Here is a 22,985-nt window from a genome sequence, read left to right as displayed (position 1 = left end):
TATATATATATGCAGTCATCTATGAGAGCCTGAGTCGTAAGACGATAATCCCTACAGCTACTTAGAACTTCAGTTACTTCTTTTCATTCCTGTATTTGTGTATTAAAAAATAGCACTGCATTCCACAGCACACATTGGTTGTTTTGGTATTATGTATTATTTTCACACATTGAATCTTTTTTTAAGAAAAATATTTCTTTACTGAAGGTGATTGTTCTAGGCTTGAGAATAGATTTCAAAGACTTGTGTTTTTAATTAATTTTGAAAACATTGTATATATGATATCCCTAGGGTAGCCAAAATATCTAGAGCAGTACTGGTTCTTGAATTACATTTGTCACCCAGCAAATTAAGTTGTTCCCTTTCTCAAACTGATTTGTATGTTGGTTTTTTTTTTTTTCCAGTGGAACACTTTGGGCAGTGTTGTGTATATAGGTAACATAAAGTATCTTCATTTGAGGGGCTTTCTTACCAAAGACAGTATAGGTACATATTATTTGTAGGTACATATTATTTATAGTAGACAATAAATTTAGTTATTTGGCTGTTGAGTTGTGGTTATTGTGTAAAATCTGAAAATCTTTTTTTCTCAAGAACTCTATTAGAGGGGCGTATATAAATTTGAACTATTTCACAATAGTAGAAAATCAGAATTGCAATGTGTATGCTTTGAACTGTAATACCCAAACAGCATGATAATTAAAAAATGATTTTGTGGGGCTGACAAGATGGCTCAGTGGTTAAAAGCACTGGCTGCTCTTCCTGATGACCTGGGTTCAAACATTCCCAGCACCTACATGGCAGTTCACAACTGTCTGTAACTCAGTTCCAGGGAATCTGACACCATCACACCAATGTGCACAAAATTAAATAAATTATTTAAAAAACGATTTTGTGCTTTGAAGAACAGAGTGAGATATTTATATTCTGAAAGTGGCTGAAAACATTTATTAGGTGATTGGAGTGAAAAATAAAGCATATGTGTTATTTATTCTTAAAAAGTCCTAAAATATGTATTAGTGATAGAGACATTCATAGTATTTCTTATTATCTGGGGGTATAATTGCAGTTTTTGATTTTATAACTAGGCTTCTTCAGTTTTTGGTTTTTCAGGACAGGGTTTCTCTGTTGCTTTGGAGCCTGTCCTGGAAACTAACTCTTATAGACCAGACTGGCATCGAACTCACAGAGATCTGCTTGCCTCTGTCTCCCGGGTACTGGGATTAAAGTTGCGTGCCACCACCGCCCGAATTAGCTCACTGTTTTTAACAAATTAAACAAATTATTTATATGTGTGTGTGTGTGTGTGTGTGTGTACACATGCAATCATGAATATTTGAAAGGGGATATTGTTGAGACAAACATCATCTCCTTATGTAGTTCAGCCTGGCCCCAAACTTGTGATCCTCTTTGTTCTTTCTCTCAAGTACTGGATTTATAGGTAAAAGCTACCACATTGACTTTTATTATATATCATTGCATAGTAAAATTTCTTCATTTGTTTACTCTAATTTTTAAAAATGATTTAGAGTAGTCACTTGGTGAGATAAGAAAAAAGGCAGGACTCCATACACAATATTACTAAAAGTTATGGAAAGCTGTTATTTTCTTTTCCTATGCTTAAGGCTTTTTTAATTGTAACAGACTAGAGTATGTACAACAATATATAGCTAAACATTTTCTCCTCCCTCTCTCCAGATTACTCCTTTTTACTGTCATAGTTTGTTCAGTAACTAATAGATGATGTGCCCTTGAATATGTAAGAAATACAATTTGGTACTAAATGGATCTAGATGGCTATAGATAGCTCTTTCTGTTTAGAGAAGCATAACCTAATTGTTTTATCTTAACTGGTTAGTATTTTGCTCTCAGCAAAAATGAAAGTCTCCTTAAATGCTCTTTGTCTTTGCTTTTGTAATTGTGGTGACAGAAGTCTGTACTTGGAAACATTAACTGGTAGTAATTTTTTAAGTAGGAGATTTTGCATGTAAAGATAATTTAATTTTGGTATTGATGTTACCTGAGTTCTTCAGGTTTTTCATTTGTTCTTTAAGATTGTACTCAGAAATCATCTTTGTCTCAGACACAACCATGGGCACTGTAACTTTCTACTATTACTCCACCCTGCTAGGCCCAACCACACAGGCCTACTCTAGAGACAATGGTGAGGCAGGCTTAATGACATTGTTGGTTTTTATGAGCCAAGACTTTTTATTAAAGTGGTCATATATTTGTCTTTTAGTAAGAAAACTAACTCAGATGATAAGATTGTATTTCCTTAAAAGCAGGCAGTCTTCTGTGTGTGGGGAGGGGACGGGGGGGATCCCCAAAGCCTACAGAAATGTCATTGAGAATTTGAGCTACCTTCTACAGATGATATTAAAATCCTGGATTCTAGTTCTAGCTCTTGAGCATCTTAATTTCTAGTCTATAAAGAGTGGTGGTAAGGCATGTAAAGAGTAAGTCTGTTATGGAAAGGCACACTGTACCTGCAGGCAAGAGAATTAATTCACTTATTTAGAGTCAAACATTAAAAGGAAGCAAATTTGATGTGGTTAAATACAGTGGTTTGAGCTACCTGGTTACATGGTAAGTGGATTTTGTGTTGCCATTTCTGACATATACATTTTTTTTAAATATAATGAAAAAATATTTTATAGGGAAAGCTCAGTACAACTTTGTACTCACCATTACTTCTGTAATCCCAGTCTTTATGTCGTGCTAAGACATTTTCCTTAAGCTTATTTTAACATTAGATTTCTAAGTGATATGTAATTATATCTATGTGTTTCTAGATATGTAACCAATGAAGTCCATACACAGGACACAGAACCATCAACCTCAGATACTCCAAAAGAGAGTCCTATTGTTCAGCTGGTTCAGGAGGAGGAAGAGGAAGCAAGTCCATCCACGGTGACCCTTTTGGGCAGCGGGGAACAAGAGGATGAGTCATCATCCTGGTTTGAATCTGAGACACAAATACTTTGTAGTGAACTGACGTCAATTTGTTGCATTTCTAGTTTTTCGGAGTACATTTATAAATGGTGCTCATTTAGAATTGCTCTTTATCGACAACGCAGCAGAACTGTTATGAGTAAAGGAAAAGATTTTGTGCCAGTTCAGCCATCGTTACTACTTCCAGTCGAGTCAGTAGAGGTTTCAGTATTGCAGCCTTCCAGTGGAGATGTGGACAATGAGAACATGGAAAGAGAAGCTGAAACTGTTGTTCTTGATGACTTAAGTAGTGTGCACCAAAGTGATTTGATAAATCACACAGTGGATGCAATTGAAATTGAACCAAGCCATCCTCAAACTCTTTCTCAGTCTCTTCTCTTAGATATTACTCCAGAAATCAATTCACTGTCTAAAGTAGAAGGATCTGAGTCTGTTAAATATGAGGGAGGACATACACCATTACAAGTAATGCCCCAAGAGAGCTCTGTTGAGTTTGATGATGAAACGGAAAAAAAGCCTGAGAGCTTTAGTTCTGTAGAGAAGCCTTCTGTTATTTATGAAACAAATAAAGTTAATGAGGTAGTGGACAGTACTGTGAAAGAAGACATATCCTCCACAGAAGTTGTCATCAGGGTCTCTGAAACAATACCGCTACCTATAAGCACAGGCACTGTGCCAGACACTGAAGACGGGGAAGCCAAAATGAGTACAGCTGATATACCAAAGCAAATAGTGACTCCGGTTATGGACCCTTCATTGCCTGAAGGAAAAGAGGATGATCAATCTCCAGAAGATGCCCTTTTAAGAGGGTTACAAAGGACAGCTACAGATTTCTATGCTGAATTACAAAATTCTACAGATCTGGGATATGGTAATGGGAATCTCGTACATGGATCAAATCAGAAGGAGTCAGTGTTTATGAGACTTAATAATCGTATTAAAGCCTTAGAAGTTAACATGTCTCTCAGTGGTCGCTATCTGGAGGAGCTTAGTCAAAGGTAAGCTTTCTTATACATGAGCACAACCCATTTCACACGGTAAGTTTGGTAGCTGAATAAGATCTACAAAGACATTTTTATGGTAATGTAATAAGGATGATTTTAACTGGAAAAAGAGGACAAGCCACTTGGATGGTGTTCAAAGCTTTGTGTTCTTACTGTGTCACTGAGATTAGTCTTGAGTTCTTAGACTTATGTGATCTTATCAACCTCTTGATTAACTGCGACTGTAGGTGTGTGCTAGTGTATTCAGCATCACTTTTTCCTTCTGTTGCTTGACTTTAGCAGTTTTTACCGATTGCCAGAGAGAACATGGGAAAAGTACCTTAAAGGGTTTGTAGTATGTCTGGGTCAGATATTTAAGAGTTTAGATGTATAAAGATAAGGAAAAATCAAACAAGATTTCAGCATTCATATATGCAGACAAAATACGCAGCATTTACAATCAATACATCTTTTATGCAGATCACAAAATCAGTTCCTTTGTCATAATTTATATCCTTTATTCCTTAGTGTCAGTGCACTTACACAGTGATTAAGACTCCAGGCACAATCTTCTTGTCTTTATACCTGTATTCTGTTTCATATTCCGTAAATGTCCAATATCTGTCCTAGAATTTCTTTCCCTTTCATTTGCCATCACTTGGGCACCAAATATCTAGAGTTCTCGACATACCACTTTTTCTTATCCCTCTTAATTTGAAATGCTACTAATGAGATGTCAGTAAAATATGAGAAAAGATATTTGTTCCTGGTCTTTCCTCACTGTACTTCATCCCAAAGGAATCATACTAATTTTTATAGCAATGAGAATAGACTTGATGTTCAGGATCTATTGGTTAGTACCTTTTGTATGTGTTACTGTGTTTCACAGTCCTGAACAAGTCATTTTAAGAAAAGTGAATTGTCCAATCTCAAAATCAGAATTATTTTTCCAGTACTTAATGATAAGTGAATTTAAAGGAATTTTTACTCTGTAGGTACCGAAAACAAATGGAAGAAATGCAGAAAGCTTTCAATAAAACAATAGTAAAGCTTCAGAATACTTCAAGAATAGCAGAAGAACAGGTTGGTTTCTTCGTTATTGTATATTTATTTTTTAGAATGTAATCTGATATGCATACAACTTTGTGGAGTGTATCGTAATTATTTTGCATGTACAGTGTAATAGATAATCAGGTTAATAGGTCAGTATTCTCTAGTTTCAAATGTATCATAAATTATTTTAACCAGTAGTTTTCCACTGTGCTATAGGAGAAATTCTCCTACTCTATTGTGCCCTTTATTGAACATCTTTTCATCTTTTCACTTTCCTGCCTATGTAGATTTACTAAATAGTTTGCACAGATGAGTAAGAATATATGGCACATGTCTTTCTGTGTGTGGTTCATTTCACTTGAAGTAATAGCCTCCATATTGATCCACATTTCTACAAGCAATGATATTTTATAACTGAATAGTATTCCATTGTGTAAATATACCAGTGTTTTTTGTCTTTTTATTCACAGGAAGTCAACTTGAGTTAATGACATATTTTATCTGTTATAAATAATTCTGCCATAAATGCTGGAAATTGTTTTATTTCCTTTGGCTACATACCCAGCAGTGTATTACTAGGTGATATCGAAAGTCTGTTTTAACATTTTGAGTAATTTCATACTATTCTCCATAATGGTTCTTCTGATTTACATGTTGCTTTTGAAGTAGATACTCACTGACTTTGGTAGGATGTAAGTAGCAAAAGTAACTTATTCACATTTTCCTCGTAGCTGTATATGATGTCATGCTTTGGAAGGTATCTAGCTATTCATCTAGGAAAACATTTTTTTGAACATTGAATTCATTTTGTGTATACAACCTTTCTGCAACTTTCTAAAAACTGCAGAAATGTTTTTGTGGTTGTTCTCTGTAGTACTCTGGTTCATTACAGAAAAGAACAGCTTTATTTCTTTTTTTGATTCTTCCATCTTTTTTATGTATTTATCTCTTGACCCAATGTAGATAGTGATAACAGTATGACTGGTGATAACTTTGCACCTCTGTCTTAGGGAGAAAAATTTCAGTATTATGTGTATATCACAACCAACAAATATTATATTGAGTTTTAATCTGATAACGCCTTTATTTTCTCTTTCTTTATAAATAGTAACTGTATCATATGTCTCAAAGACCTGTATAAGTACTTTTAATCTTAGCAAGTAGGTTGATTAGAAGTGTTAACCAGTTTAGACTTGTCTTTAGGCATTTGTAACTATCTCAGGCTAATCTGCGTATGTTGAGTTTTCAAAAGGAGTGGTTTAATAAATCACTTATAGTATTTTAAGAAGGTAAACTATACTGGAAAGAATCAAAGGTTTGTAGAAACGAACCCTTTTGATAGTTTTATATACCCCTCTTTCCTCACACACAGTTAACACTTAAAAACTTTTTTAATCAAATTGAAAATCATAGGTCTAGAATAAAAAAATGGTTATGTAGTTTCTATGAGGTCTTGTGTTTGAGTTTTCAATTTCCTGGACTTACTTCTTCCCTCCCTCCGTCCCTCCCTCCCTCACTCCCTCCCTTCCTTCCTTTCTAGATTCATTAATAGGTTTGAAATTCTAGTACCATTTGTCTAGTATACAGTATGCATGAGAATGATAATTTAAATAAAGACATACTGATTGTAAAAAGCTTCTGAATGAATACAGAGAGGTGGCTTTGACCTTATTTTCATCTGTAGGAGTATAGCATCAATTAGATGACCACTCATAGGTATGACATCCTTGGTTGATTGTATTTTGCTGCGAAAGGAACAATTTTTATTAAAAAAAAAAGTTAGTTTGAGCATTTTTTTTACTGACTGTTTTACTTTTAAAAACACTTAGTGAGAGTAGCAGGTATGAGACTGGTGATCCACTAGTTTATACCTGTGGAAACAACATTAATTTGCACAGTAATTCATTACCTTCTGTTAGATGGTATTTTACATCCTGAGAGTGACAAAGTAATTCTTTTTGAAGGGAAGCTAGACCACAACCTAAGATTCTTTATTTGTTTTGTTTTGGTTTGGTTTTTTTTTAATTGATTTTTATTGAGCTCTGTATTTTTCTTTGCTCCCCTCCTTGCCTCTGCCCTCCCCCCTTCAATCCTCCCCCAAGGTCCCCATGCTCCCAATTTACTCTGGAGATCTTGTCTTTTCCTACTTCCCATGTAGATTAGATCTATGTAAGTCTCTTAGTGTCCTCATTGTTGTCTAAGTTCTCTGGGATTGTGATTTGTAGGCTGGTTTTCTTTGCTTTATGTTTAAAAACCACCTATAAGTGAGTACATATGATAATTGTCTTTCTGGGTCTGGGTTACCTAAGATTCTTAAGGGTTTTATATTTTTTTAAAACTTTCCATCAAAGTTTGTGTTTACCCATTAAGATCTTTGTAAAACTACATTTTAAAAGAACTTAGTGGTTTTTCCAAATTATACATTTTACTATAATGTGGTTAATGTACAGATGAAATATAAAGAAAAATGATAATCTTTTGTTACAGGATCAGCGACAAACTGAAGCCATCCATTTGCTACAGGCACAACTGACGAACATGACACAGCTTGTTTCAAACTTATCAGCAACTGTAGCAGAATTAAAACGGGAGGTAATTGTTCAACTGCCTCTCTTGTAAGACACTGTGCTCCTAGGAAGGTTGTCAGAGGGGCAAGCTTATAAACATGAACATGATAGTTCAAAGCTTGAACCAAACAAAACTGTTACTTACATAGAACTTTTTCAAAGCACCAAAATGCATTACTTTACTGTCTGGGAACTATACTATGATAGTCTTTTGTAAAACATGACTTTCATTATTTGGTTTTACTTATAAGGCAGGTATGTTAATTCTGTTAGGTCTATTGAAAAAAAGAACAATTCAGTTAATTTTTATTCTGGGCATTGGAAATCATTTCTTCTCAGTAATGCTTAACGTGTTGAAAAATTCTCATTTGGTGCCCTGTTGAAAATGGTCTGTTTACGGACAAGAACAGAAACAGGAAAGGAGCTTATTAGAAGGGAATTGCAGTAACTTAGATGAAGTTAACTTGGACCAGGATTTTAGAAGTACAAAATAGTATAAGGTTAGTTGACTTAAGTATATATTTAAAAGATAGAAAAGTGAGCCTTAATGAAGTATTAAGTATGTAAAGTTAAGGAATTGAGGTTGAATCTGAGGGGTTTAATAACTGAGTTATATATAGTGGGAAAGGCTACGTGTTAGCATGCTTATCCCTGACGAAGGGAATACAAATGGAAAGAAACTACATGTTAACAAAGCATTGTGGTGTTCATTAGATGGGAAGAAACAGCAAGAACAAACGTCCAATGGTTTGTTCTTAGGCAGCATGCTCTGTATTATGGTTTAGGAGTAAATTGACTATTTAAAATTACTCATTCTCTGAATTTTAGATTCCATTGTATATCCTTTAAAGTACTTTATTATAATTGTTTTTGTTTATCTTTTTAGGTTTCAGATCGACAGAGTTACCTTGTTATGTCTTTGCTTTTATGTGTTGTCTTGGGACTGATGCTCTGTATGCAACGTTGTCGAAACACTTCTCATTTTGATGGAGATTACATTTCAAAACTCCCAAAAAGTAATCAGTATCCAAGCCCTAAAAGGTAAGGTTAGCATCATAGATCACAATTTTCTTCTTTAATCCCTTTTTCTTTTCCCCAAAGAAATGCTGAGAAGATAAAAGGACATGAAGTAATTCCTTCTTGAAATCAGAGTATTAAAAACATCCTGGTAGCAAGAGGGTCACTATAATTATATTTGGAGATAACTTCATCGAATAATCGAGAGAAACTAATAATAAATGCATGAAACCTTTGAGTCATTTTAGTTGAGAAGGGTATTTGGATGTGGGCTTCAGAGATGGAAGAGAATCCACATTGTAAGATACAACTTTACAGACATGTTCTACTCACATTAGCAGTGTCTGGTGTGTTAATTTAGGCTTGTTCCATGTGTTATGCAGTTCTCAGAATCCTCCATTTAAATGGGCTATACAGTAAGTTAGAGATCATATACTCATTGTATGCAATGTTTTCTTAATCTATTAGGTGTTTCTCTTCCTATGATGACATGAATTTGAAAAGAAGAACATCGTTTCCCCTCATCAGATCGAAGTCTCTGCAGTTTACTAGCAAAGAAGGTAGATTTCTGTGACTATGATATATGTGTTTATTATGTGTATATCTATGTAGTATGAAACTGGCTTCTGGCATGTATATAATGTACCTGCTGTGTTTGTGACCATCTGCAATCAAAAACTGAATCAGAGTTATCTTTGTGTTTGTGCTAGTCAAAGCCACTCTATCATTTTCATACTTTAAACCTCTTTGTTCCTTTGCAAGCCCAAAAGGTGGGAGGGGGACTTAGTTTTAAGTAGCAATGAGTAGTTTTATTTGCACATGCTCCTGTTTAGAAGTATTTCTTTTTAGAAAGGGATGTTTGAGAAAGTTCAGCAGCTATGGAAAACCTGAATGCTCAATGTGCTCCCATAGCATCCTGTGCTTTTCTGCCTCCTCTTCTTGTGCAGGTAGGACCCTTTTTGTCTCTAGTTTAGGACTTTTGAGGCACTTTCATTGTCCCAGAGTTTATAATTGGGTTTCATTCAAGACATGCTAACATTTGGGTGAACAGATGAATACTGAATAATTATTTTTCTGTTTTATTTTCTTTGTAACTAGTACTTAAGAAACTTAACAATTTATCCATATAGAAAAGGTAAAATAACCAGTTATTTATATATTTTATTTAGGGGTGCTTTCTGAATAACAGCTGTTCTCCCTTTCCTTAGGATTTTAGTTATTGATCAGAATGTTTCCATTGTTATGTCTTGCAAATAATCACTCCTGAGCCTGATTAGTGTAAGCTTTCTATACTTAATCCACTCCATGTGCAAGCTTAGATAATTTTTACAAACTCAGTATGCCTGTGTAATCCACATCCTAATTAAAAAATGGAGTGTATTCTTAACACCTCTAAAATACTTTGTGCATTTTCCCCTCCCAGTATAGCCAGTATTTTACCACCTAATTGTTGTGAGTCACCATACTGTCTAATATAGTTCATTCATTCTAATTCTAGTACAGCATTCCACTGTACAGATGCTGCCCATTAACACATTTACCTTTGGACTGTTTTCATTTTGAGATTATTACATGTCTTTAAGTCAACACATACATGCATCTGCCAGCAGAAATGGAAGTAGGAGTGCTGGATCATAGACTGTGTGTCAGCTTTAGTAAATATCAACACATGGGTTTCTGAGTGTTCTATGGATGATGTCCCATCAGCTTTGAATGACTTCTTCCCAGCTTCTTCAGCTGTTCCACATTCTAGAAATCACTTCATAATTCGGGTCTTGTAGTCATTCTGATTGGTGTGCATGCATTTTGTAATTGAGCTAGATTCATGCATTTGGGAGATAAATTTGTTTTCATCAGTTCTAGTCCTATTTCACATTAAGTGAACTAATATATTTTATTATTTAAGGACAAATAGAATATGCTTTGTTCCTGATAACAGAATTGCTTCTGTTTTAAACAGTGATGTAATCTTGACGTATCCTTGCTTCTAAAGAAAGTTGAGGACAATAGGCAGGAAGGAACTGACTTTAGTCCTGATTCTGTTATTCATTTCTTTATTTTTCTTCAGTTAAAACTCTTGGGGCATTTATTTAGTCTGCCTTGAATTTTCCCATTTTGTACGTATTTTCACTTCTTAGCTTAGAAGGAAGGAACCATGTCAAATTGTTTTTTTTTTTAAGCAACAACATAAATGTATCATTTTAACCATGTTTTAAGTATGAAATCCAGTAATAAGTTCACATTTTTGTGAAACCGATCTTCAGAATATTTTTATCTTAGAAATCTGAAAATTGTGTCTGTTGTCTATAAATAACTCAGTGTCCCCTCTACCTGACCTAAATACTGTTGTAGTTTATGTTCCTTTTCATTTAAATACTTAAATACTCCATATTCATGGTGCTGTCTTGGTTTTTCTGCACATGGTATATTTTATATAGCATACCTTCAGGATACATCCATGTTGTAGTATGTAATAAGATCTCCTTTTTAAAGCTGAATAATTTTTTTCAGTTTATTTATTTATTTATTTATTTATTTATTAAAGATTTCTGTCTCTTCCCCACCACCACCTCCCATTTCCCTCCCCCACCCCCAATCAAGTCCCCCTCCCTCGTCAGCCCAAAGAGCCAAAAAAAAATTATTATGATTTTGTTAATAGTCTATACTAAAGTATTCTTACTTTTACTTCATTTGTTATTTTTTGAATAACAAAAATACTAGAAAGCTTAAAAAAATAAAGCTGAGTAATTGTCTGCTTTGTGTATATACCACGTTTTCTTTCCATTTTTTCCCCGTTTCATTAGTGTCTGCACTCATGAATGCATACATGTGAAGGACAGAGGACAGCTTTGAGAGTCAGTTCTCTCCTCTGCCATGGCCTTGTGGATCCTAGAAATCAAGCTCAGGTTGTCAGCCTTGGTGTGGGTGCCTTTCTTTACCATCTCATCAGCCTTTTGTCTTCTGATGAGGATTACTGTAGCTTTCTGGTTTTGTTGTTTTAAATAATGCTCCTTGCTATGAGCATGCCTGTACAAATACCACTTTGACAATCCTACTGTCAGTTTGTCTGGATATATAACTGCAATGGGATAGCTAGATCATGTGACAGTATTTTTCATTTCTTTTTGGATAATCTCCATACTTTCCATAGTTACTGTACTCTACCCAAGCAATACTGTTCCATTGTTTCCATATTCTCATATATGTTATTTTTTTTGGTTTTTTCTAATAATAGCTTTCTAATATATGTGAGATATATTACTGTTGTTTGATTAGCATTTCTCTAATTCATTATATGTGCATATATATATACACACACACATATAAACACAAACACTTGCATATAAATGTAAGTGTCATAAATTATTCAAAAATATTTTCTCCCTTTCTGCACATAGCTTTTATCCTATCCATTTTGTTTTTATTGTCAGTGTCCTAACCAGGAAATCTTTATGAAGACCTGAACCCTAAAACTTGTATGTTTTTTTTCCCTTAGGTTTATAGGCTTAGGTCTTTATTCCACTTGGTGTTGATTTTTGTGTATGACATAAGGGTCCTTTAACCTCTGCTCAATTTGCTGACTAAATTATTCATTTCTCACTGACAGTAGTCTAAGAACCTTCTCAAAAATCACTAGACTATATACCTCCATTCTGTGATGCCCTGTTGTTAAATGTGTATGCACTTATGATCAGTATGTCTTCTTGGAATCATTATGTAATTTTTATTTCAAGGTCAAAACTCTGCTTTGTCTCAAATGAATGTAGCTGCTCTTTATTTTGTATTTAAATTGTATTTTTTAGTAGTAATAGTTGGATCTCATTACCCGATTGACTGGCAGTCTCCGTTAATCAGTTTATTTAGACCATTGATTTTAAAGATGGTTTTGACTTAGTTAGAACATTACCATATTATTGTTTTCCATTTAAGTTTCTTTGTGTTTTTGTCCTCTATATTATTTCTACTCTTTTTGGTTATAATTGAGCATTGTGCCTGATTCTTTTTGTTAGCAGATCCAGCATAATTCTTCATAGAGTTACTTTAATGATTGCTTCTTTACAGTATACATTTACAACTAACCCACCTCCACTTGTCAAATAAAGCCATACCCTTTCACAGGTATGGTGATAACTCCAAAGTAATACTAAATCCTGCCTCCTATCACTTGCATTATTATCATTCATTCCATTTATACATATACATACTTACACACACACACACAAAATCATATTGGTATTAATTTTAACATAATTATCTGTTAACCAGGTAAAGATGAGAAAGAAATGAGTTTTTCTTATTATTTCATTCTAAACTATTACTATTTCTTGCAAAGCAGGTCTGTGGGTTCCTTCAATTTTGCTTACAAAGGTCTGTTTTTTCTCTTGTGAAGAATGCATAAGCAAGATAAGAACCACATCTGATTTTTTTCCTCAAAAAACAGAATTTCATAATTTCACATCTGTTTCAGGTGTTGCTTCTCTTTCTTTCTTTCTTTCTTTCTTTCTTTCTTTCTTTCTTTCTTTCTTTCTTTCTTTCTTTCATCTTCTTAATAAGCTTCTCTTTCATCCTGTTGAGATATGCCATAGTTAGAGACCATAGGCTTCCTTTTTAATTAGTAGAATTACATGGGTATGCAATTTTCTTTGTAAGAGTAGTTTAGGGTGTTTAGCTTAAGTTGTGGTGATGAATTTTTCTGGTACTGTTAAATCACAATTCCAAGAATGTGACCATTTTCTAAGCATGCATTAGCACACATTTAGAACATTAGGTGTTGTGGTGGCTTAGTGTACTCTCCATCATCATCATTGTGAGGAGGCTTTTTCTTAGGGTGCAGTGGATATTTAGTTCCCTATTATAACACTTAGGTTGAAAATTGTTCACAGTCATTGTTCTTTATAAGTCATTTCAGAAAGGTACAAGTATTTCCTGTCTTTAGGAGCATTTCTACCTCTTTCTGAACCAATATAATGATCTTATTTATTAACAAGCAAGTCCCTGTTTATTATACTCAGTTTTGTTTTACATTAGTTCTAGTTTTTCTGCTTAATTCTAACTCATGACATTAAATTTCGTATTGTTTATTGAAATTTGCCTGCGTATTTCATTTTATTTGTCATTAGATCTCTAACCCTCTGAAATACCTTTTCCTTTTTTTTTTTCTTTTTAAAGACTGGATGTCTCTATGTAGTTCTGGCTATAAGGTCTGCCTGCTACCACACCCCTTAAACTACTATTTTAATTTTTCTTTAATCCTATGTTAGATTTGTTGAGCTCTTTAGATCTCTACATAGATATTTTTTGAGTAATGGAAAATTATCAGCTATGGTTTTTCCCCCTACATAATTACTTATTCCTCAGTGTCTTAAGTCTCCAATTTCATTAATGTATTAATCCATCCCTCTGTATTCTTTTTATTTTGTAAATTTTGTCATTTTTATTTTTAAGATTTATTTTACAATGAAGTATGTGTGGCTGTATGACTGCAGATGCAGTGCCCTTGGAGGCCAGTTGGTCCCCAGAGCTGTGAGCTTCTGACATGGGTGCTTAACCAAACTCAGGTCCTCTACAAGAGTAGTACATGCTCATAATCCAGCCCCCTTTTGCTTCCTTATGATACATTTTTCATGATTATTTTTTTCCTAATCCATTTTCTAAGTTACACAGTCTAAAGCTATATCTAATCTGTTACTAAATTCATCCATTGAGTTTTAAATTTTATTTACCACATTGTCTATTCCAAGAAATCTTTGTGTTTTGTTAAAAAGCCTTGTTTGAGTTTCTTGATGTGTGTGTATGTGTTTCTTGAGATACTTTCCAGCTTTTTAATATTTAGATACATTTAAGTACAATGTCTTTATAGCCCACATTTGAAATCAGGCACATTTACGGTGGTATGGGCTTTAGTCTGTGGTCATCTTGGTATCCTAAATATTTGCAAATCTTCATTTATTTGTTTTTATAGGCCCTTGCTTACAGTGTACTATGTCTTTGTGTGCTTGTTCATTTTTGTGCGCTTTTCCACTTTGAAAATTATTTGTAGGTCTAATCTAAGAATTAGGTTGTGGTGTCCTTGGCAGGTATTCAGTGGTGTTAGCTTTGCTTTTTTTCCTCTTCTCCCCACATTTGTTTACAGTGTGGAAGTCAGTCTAACAACAGGATTCCTAGAGGAAGCCATTGTGATGTTTTTAAAAAGTAACTGGAGATTATTGGCTTGATAGGGATGGCTATTTAGAGGAATATTTGCATGCTTTGATGTTTTTAATGACTTTTTTAAGAGTCTTTGAGGAATAATAATGCAAGTTGTCACTCGTTGGATCATGTTATTAATATGTTTCAAGTATGTGTAACTTAATGATAAATTTGCTGTTTACTAAGTTAGTCTGAGTCAGACTGTGAGTTGTTGAATAGGGCTAAAGTTCCATAGCTCTGATGAGAGGTTTGTTGTAGGGAGGGATAGGAGTGTCCCGAGTAACAGAATTGTTTAAACAAAGAGATAAATCATCTAATGTACTCATCATGTCAGAATGTTTTTCATATACTACATGTTCAAACTGTTACTATATTTTAGAGTTAATAATTTTAATCAGAACTATAAAAGGTTAGAAAAAAGCATTCCCAAATTTCTCTTTATATTCTTCTAATTGGCATCTATATGTGATTCCAAATGCTTGACGTATATCATTAATGCATCTTTCTGACTCCATCTTTTAGGAATTACCTGTAGGCTTTGTATTGGCTTGCCCAGTAATGCTATTGTTTTCATCATGTGGGGAATGGATCTCGTTCAAGAAAGGGACCCTTCCTGTATCAATTGATGACTGTTAATTTGGAATATAAAATGGAAAATTCTTGAATGTTGGTTGTCTTCAGGGTTGATGACCAGCCTTCAAATAACTGACCAAATTCAGAGCCCACCTTGCCCATTCTGGCTTACTAATTTTCAACCTAGAAATATGGTTATCCTGTCCTGATACCTGTCATCCATTTCATTAATAAAATAATCACTCATGTTGTTTTGGGTGTTTAGTCATAGCATAATGCATTTTTCATTTTACACCCCCTTTCTTACTTACAGTAGACCCAAATGATTTGTACATCGTAGAACCCCTCAAGTTCTCTCCAGAGAAAAAGGTAATACTCGTTTTCTTTTGAAGTCTTTTGTAAGCTGTGTGTTAGTAAATAAAAGACAGATACTGAAAATGTTAATATTTATTCCTTGGCATAATGTTTATTTTAATTTTTATTTTTCCTTTTTAGTTGTTTTGGGCTATTTTGTTGTTTTTACATTTATTTAAGGTGTGAAGGCCAGATGATAATAACTTGGAAAAGTCAGTTCTCCACCCTGTGAGTTATCAGCAACCAGTGACTTTACCTGCTAAGCCATCTTGCTGGCCCTGCTTTTTGTTTTTTTTGTTTTGTTTTTTGAGACAAGTTCTCACTCACACTGTATTTTCTTGGACTATAATATGTAGCCCTGACTGGCACCCACCTCACTGCAGTCCTCCTGCCTCTATCCCTCCTGCAAGGGCTGAATAGTTGATGTGAGTGAGACATCATACTCAACCATAATGTTAATTTTCTTTCTTTTTTTTCCCCTTGGTTTTGTTTGTTTAAGATAAAGTTTTATGTATCACAGGATGGCCTCAAACTTGCTACGTGCCTGAGAATGACTGATTCTCTGTCTGCACCTTTGAGTTCTTATGCTAAGTTACAGACATGCATCACCATATTTTATGCAGTATTCGGGATCAAACCAGGAGTTTCATTCTTATTGTACAAGTACTTTACTAACGGAATTGTCTTCTCAGTTCCCATACATTCATTTTCAGTTGTGATAATGGTATAAATAATATCTAGAGAGGTCATCAAACTGTAGCCTATTTTCTACATTATAGGAATCAATAAGTATTTTCTCATTTTTAAAAGATTACAAAGTAAAAATCAAGAATACATGAATGAGACGTTTAAGAGGCCTGTGATGCCTAAATTATTATTATTCAACCATTTAGAGAAGAAAAGTGCTGTGATCCTTAGGTGAAAGTCATTATTTACTGAGCTTCTGATGCATGCCAGGCACAGTGCAAGCACTGTTCTGTAATCCTCTCAACAGCCCATCGGTGCTGACAACCCCATCTTAAAAGTTTCAGACTGGTTTACTTAGATGTCTCATTAGATAGTAGACAATCTTTACTGTCTTGAGATTTTTCCACCTTGGCTATAAAGCCTGATTTTCTTTTTAACCTCTCAAATTACATAACATTTGATTAGCAATAATTGACTATAGATAATAGAATTTCTAATTAGTGCGAAGTAGGTTACAGTTTGATTCTGGCTTTGATACTCTGTTTTGTAACTTAGGCAGGGAGCCACATCTCTAAAGCTTGATTTTTTTCATGTAGGAGCCAGAAACAAATCTTTCAAGGTTAACATATAAAATATACAAGGGAGTAACTTGTGTACCATCTGACACATAGAGGTATTCAGATGTCAGTTGTCTCTAAGTCTTCTGTATGCATAAGTAACTATAAGCTGTTGGAACTTTGAAGTAGCATTTACAAACTGGGATGTCAGTGATTCCATCTGTTCACAACAGAAGAGTGGTGTGTGTGTGTAAAACACTGCCTTACTTCTCATAGGCAGTAGTACTTTCCTCTTTTATATCTCATATCTAATAAGAAGGAGTAATTTCTGTGCTTTCTTTTATTTCTGTTATAGAAGAAACGTTGCAAGTACAAAATGGAAAAAATTGAGACGATAAAGCCTGCAGATCCATTGCACTCTATAGCCAATGGAGACATAAAAGGAAGAAAGCCCTTTACGAACCAGAGAGATTTTTCTAATATGGGAGAAGTTTATCACTCTTCTTACAAGGGCCCTCCATCTGAGGGAAGCTCAGAAACTTCATCACAGTCAGAAGAGTCCTATTTTTGTGGCATTTCAGCTTGTACAAGTCTGTGCAATGGACAGACCCAAAAGACAAAAACTGAGAAGAGGGCTTTAAAACGAAGGCGGTCTAAAGTCCAAGACCAAGGAAAATTAATAAAAGCTCTTATACAGACTAAGTCGGGATCATTGCCGAGCCTGCATGACATAATCAAAGGAAACAAGGAGATCACAGTAGGAGCATTTGGTGTTACTGCAGTCTCGGGACATATCTAAAAGGAACTGGACATTTGTACTGAAGACTTTTTTTGTTGTTCTTTGGAGAACAGCCTGTGGTATTTGAAGGGTTTAGGGGAGGGGTAAAATATTGGGGAAAGTATTAAAAAATTATGGTTTTTGCCTTTTTAGAAAGGAAACAGGATTGTGTCAATCTTGGCTGATGAACTACAGTTTTACAAGACTGATCTCTCCTTATAAAGATGATAGACATTTTATAAAGATGTTTTTTCACAGATAATTACTGGGACAAAAGTTAATTTGGAAGCCCAGTTCTTTGGGTGGGATAGGAATGAAAGCCTAAACCTCTTCCTTCAGCTTGGTTCCTATTTCTTGCACCTTCCCATATTTATGTGCCTTTGTCTATTTATAATGCCACTGGAAGAGGAGGGAGGATTTTTTTGTCATTTGATTTGTTTTGTAACTTTATTAGGGTTTTGAAGCTGCAAACACTACAAGGCTTTAAGGTGGTCCGTGCCTGAAGCTCAGCAGTGTGGGTCATTTGCATAAAGATCCTAAAGACTTGCCAACTTAGAGTTGCTCAGCAGTCTCACTGGAAATAAACACCTTCTGAAATTTTCTTAAATCCTTTTCCATAAAAGGTGATGATTCATCCTTGCTTTCATTGAATTTAGTTGAATTGGGTTATTTGTTTTCCTGAGTTATTAACTCAGTGAAATGGTAAAATATTTTCTTGGAAATGACAGATAACAGAAAACAAATTTATTATAAATTCACCTTTCAACACACTTAACTACTTGTGATGATTTTTTTACATTGCATTCTAAATGTTCACAGCAAACACTAATCCTCCAGATGTTCACATCACCAAGACCAGGTTTCCCATGACCCAGTCATTGCCATTGTATATAGTCACAGAAGCAGTCAGTGAGTGTGTCAGGCCTTACTCAGTTAAACTGGTTAAGTCTAACAGGATTATGATTCCTTGATGTTTGCTTTTGTTGGCTACAATGTGCAGATATATGTGTGTGAGGTGTCAGCGTCTGTCTCTGTTGGTTCCTTTTTCCCTTAAGAAATTGGCAGTGTCTGAGTAAATTGGTTTCTTGATGTGCGATTGTACAGAGATGAATGAAAGTGAAATGTGTTTCTGAGAGAATTGACCATTTTGTGTTGTAAAATTAAGTTATAACTTATTGAGCACTTTCGTTAATAATTGTTTTTAAATTTGTCTAGTACCTTTCTTGGTATTGTTTGTAATGTGATTTATTTAAAGCCTATTTTTGTTTAAGTTGCTGCTTTAGGTTAACAGTATGTTTTAGGAGATGAACTCCCCCCCCTCCCGTCTGCACAATTAGCTATTCAGAGCAACAGGACCTGAAGGTACAGCAGGTCCTTGAAAAGAAATCCAGATGAGAGCCAAGCTAGAGTGGTAAGTCACACTGTTGTGAAGAGGGTTTTAAATATGTAACTACAAAGCTGTAGTACCACTAGAAACTGTGAATTTCCAAATAAATCTGAACACTCGTCTTTATTAATTATTGACTCTTCTGTCCTTTAAAAGGTTGCACACATTTATCACTCACAGATTTAAGCTGGTCTTTGTTTTCGTTTGCCATCTTTCAGGCTCACATTTCAGGCAACCATAATGTACACTTTCACTTAAACATTATGTTCCCTAATAATCATAGTTCACCTTTTCAAACACTAAAATTATGGTTCTAATAATAAGATGCATTATCTGCCAGAGAATTAAAATTTTATTCTGCATTTTCTTTCTCTTTCAGAGTATTACTACACATAAGAGGGAAAACAACAATAACCCAAATCTTTAATAAGTGGAGATTATTGCCAGCAGCAGATTTGTGTCTGGTAAAAAGCAGCAATCAAAATCCAAGGGTTGTAAAATCCTAACATCTTAAATTACTGCTCGATTTTTGAAGTATTTGTAGCACTTTTGGATTTTAAATTTTGGAACTGAGGATGCCTACCTAGCATATATAATTAACAGAATCTAAAAATCTTCAAAATTAGAGACATATCTCCTGAGTGGTTTAGACAAGACATACTCAAACCCTTACGTAAATCTAAAAGATTTTCAACATTCCATAGTAATCAACCTTATTTTATTTGTGGTGCTAAGTAAGGTATTAAACCCAAATGAAATTTACTGAACTCAAGCAAAGTCAGTTCTTTGGGTTCTTAAATATCTGTTGAGGATTTTTTGTGCATATGATTTGAGGAATTGTATAGTTTTTACAAAGCTTGTGCGGAGGTACAACATTTTCTCCCTCGTGCTGTCTCACCTACCTCTCCCCCCCAGCACATCTTCTCCCCAGCAGCATCCAAGTCCCAGTGCCTACCTTGTGTCAATCATATGCACACAGGAGCAGGCATAAGACAGATGTAAACCTGTATTTGTTTACCTAGTCTAATCATCCAGTTTAAACCCACAGTAAATAATATAACTTAGAAATAGTTCTTTTTAAACTATATTTTATAAAATAGACATTAAAACCCTGACATGCTTTTATTCTACTGTAATCTGAGAAATTTTGAAACTATGGAAAAGTGCCATAACCCATATTTACCAGTTGTTTTCCGTTTTCTTTGTTTATATATGTATGTCTGTGTGTATATATATGTATATATATATATACATATATATACATATATTGACATAGATGCAGTGTATATTATGGGTGTATATTTAAGACATTTGGTAAATGTGCTGGGACATATTGGTACACCATAACCCTTCATGTTGGATAACTTCGTGTGTTTTCTAGAATAAAGATATTCACCTTACATGACTATATTATTCAGGATTCTCTAGAGTAACAGAATTTATCAGATGAGTTTTTATATTTAAAAAGGAATTTCTTAGAATGATTGACAGGTTGTGGTCCAGCTAATTCAACAATGGTTGCCTATGAACAGAAGAAGTTCAAGAATACATTAGTCCATGAAGCTGAATGTCTCAGCTGGTTTTCAGTATATGCTGGAATCCTGAAGAGGATTCTCTAATGCCAGTGAAGGAATGGACTTGTTAGCAAGGCAAACAAAAACAAAAAAGGGCAAAGCAAAAGATTCCTTATATTCCAGAAGAAGGAATGACCCAGGTTAGAGGTGAGTCTTCCTACCTCCAAAGATTTAAGATATGTCTGCCCACTTCATATCAAGTAGAGTTCTCTCACAGGTATGCTCCTCCATTTTTGGGTTTTAGTTAATTCCAGATGTAGTCAAGTTGACAAACAAGAATAGCCACCACAAGTCAATCCTTTGACAGTTTAGCATACAATCATATATCCTTGTGATTAATTTCCAAATGAAAACGATAACAAGGTCATAATTACACCTAAATTGATGTAACTATTCCACATATCATTGCATATGAATTATATATTTAACCAAGTCATAGTTACACCTAACATGATATAACTGTCCCTCATATAACCACAAATGCATTATAAATTTAAACTAGGTGTCAATGTCCATTGAGGGAACTTATTTTAGTATATAAAATATAACCATTGATATTCTTATAATTGACGTTACATCACATGATAAGGAAAGAAAACACAAGTATCTGTATCAATGCATTCTTAATACACCAGAAACACTCAATTATAATCCTTGTTTTTGCAACTGATCATGTGGGCTTAAGCTGATATTTACTTCCTCTACTACTTGGGTTTATGCAGTTTATACCATATTTCTCTAGCTTTCATGCTACCTGTGAATGTAATTTCATAGTAGCTACAGCTAGGCACGGCTTCCTGTGACCAGTGTGGTGTGGCTCATGTAGCAGATGGGTTCTTTGCAAAGAAAAATTCTGCTTAGAATTCTGTTTTGATCGTTCCCTTAGAGCAGTGGTGTAGTGATGTTTCATTTGTATTTTAATAAACAAAGCTTGCCTGAAGATCAGAAAAGTAAAGCAGCCAAGCCACTAGAGAGCTTTTACCTCTATAAAATCTTCAGACTGAAGAGAGAGAGTTCCTGTCTTACCCCTCCTTATATTCCTCTCTAGTGCTAGGATTAAAGGTGTGCACCACCACTGCCTGGCCTCTATGGCTAACTAGTGTGGCTGCTGGGATATAGGGCACCACCACAGCCAAGCACAAGTTGATGCCCTCAGTCAGTGATGTCTGCCCTCCAGGTGTCTGTGAAGCCTTCCTGTCCTTTTCACTTCACTCTCCACTTGGGAAAACTCACTCTATATCCTTTAGCAGAAAGGACTAGTCATGCCACACAGTGGTTCTCAGCCTTCCTAATGCTGTGATCCCTTAGTACAATTTCTTTATGTTGTGCTGACCCTGACCATGAAATTATTTTCGTTGCTACTTCATAACTAATTTTGCTACTGTTATGAATTTAATATAAATATCTGTGTTTTCCCAGGGTCTTAGGTGACTCCTGTGAAGGGGTCTGTTGACCTCTTCATGGTGCCATGACCCACAAGTTGAGAACCACTGTCTTAGAGGATCTGTCAGGTTTAGTTTTGATTTTAAGATTTATTTTTGTGTGTTTGTGTGTGTGTGTGTGTGTGTGTGTGTGTGTGTGTGTGTGTGTGTGTGTGTGTGTAGGAGAGAGTATGCAGAGGCCAGAAGAGGCATTTGGATCATCTGGTGCTGGAATTGCAGGTAATTGTGAGCCATGCAGTGTGTGAACTAAGGACCAATTCTTATTCCTTTTGAGCTGTAAGTGCTCTTAATTGCTGAACCATCTCTCCAGCCTCTGTCTGATCCAGAATTCATTCTCCCATGTTCACTGTTTTAATAGCTGATGTGTAATTATATAACTCTAAAATGTTTGTGGTAGTCTATATCCAAATGAATATATTTACATTAAGAATTACTTTGTCAAATTCTCAAGACTTTCTTTCGAACTTTTGTTTTAATTAAAATATAAAAATCAATATGTAGAGAAATATTTATTTCAAAATATTTGTCTTTTTGAAGCTATGTAATTATCAGGGTTGCTGTAATATGCAATTCTCATATTATTGTTGCCTTTATGAATGAGGTGCTTTAAATATATTTTCCAATAATTTTTTGATAATATGAAAAAACACAGGTGTTATTTAAACATTTTATTACTTTACTGGATTAGGTTTTTTTCTTCTGTTGATTCTTTTCCATGTAGTCTACCCACATCACATTTCCCTCATTTCTATACCCTTACCTATTTTCCTTTGGCTTTTGCTTCACATTTTCTGGGACTTGATAAACAATGCTTAGCAATAGGGATACTGGTAGGCATCATTTTCCTATGTATAAATTAGAAATTTTAC

General features: G+C 34.7%; 1 protein-coding gene across 4 annotated transcripts in view; it reads left to right on the top strand.

The window, feature by feature from the left end:
* Suco (SUN domain containing ossification factor) overlaps nucleotides 1-19,226 on the top strand; it is a 59,746-nt gene extending 40,520 nt beyond the window's left edge. The window contains exons 18-25 of one of the 4 annotated variants that reach the window (XR_003378408.1): nucleotides 2,796-3,953; nucleotides 4,934-5,021; nucleotides 7,479-7,583; nucleotides 8,445-8,599; nucleotides 9,044-9,135; nucleotides 9,425-9,522; nucleotides 15,651-15,706; nucleotides 17,291-17,420. Coding sequence is in view for 3 of the 4 variants with exons in the window: in XM_005363957.3 (XP_005364014.1) it covers nucleotides 2,796-3,953; nucleotides 4,934-5,021; nucleotides 7,479-7,583; nucleotides 8,445-8,599; nucleotides 9,044-9,135; nucleotides 15,651-15,706; nucleotides 17,291-17,734 (2,098 nt within the window). In the remaining variant the exon portion in view is untranslated. Of the gene's footprint in view, nucleotides 1-2,795; nucleotides 3,954-4,933; nucleotides 5,022-7,478; nucleotides 7,584-8,444; nucleotides 8,600-9,043; nucleotides 9,136-9,424; nucleotides 9,523-15,650; nucleotides 15,707-17,290 lie in introns of all 4 variants that reach the window. The other 3 variants (XM_005363957.3, XM_026787604.1, XM_013352546.2) reach the window with 3 other exon arrangements.
* The last annotated feature ends 3,759 nt before the right edge of the window (nucleotides 19,227-22,985 follow it).

This window comes from Microtus ochrogaster, assembly GCF_000317375.1.
Source record: "Microtus ochrogaster isolate Prairie Vole_2 chromosome 6 unlocalized genomic scaffold, MicOch1.0 chr6_random_2, whole genome shotgun sequence".
NCBI classification, from domain to species: Eukaryota; Metazoa; Chordata; class Mammalia; order Rodentia; family Cricetidae; genus Microtus; species Microtus ochrogaster.
The sequence above is the reverse complement of the archived record's forward strand: the minus strand, read 5'-3'. Positions and strand labels throughout refer to the sequence as shown.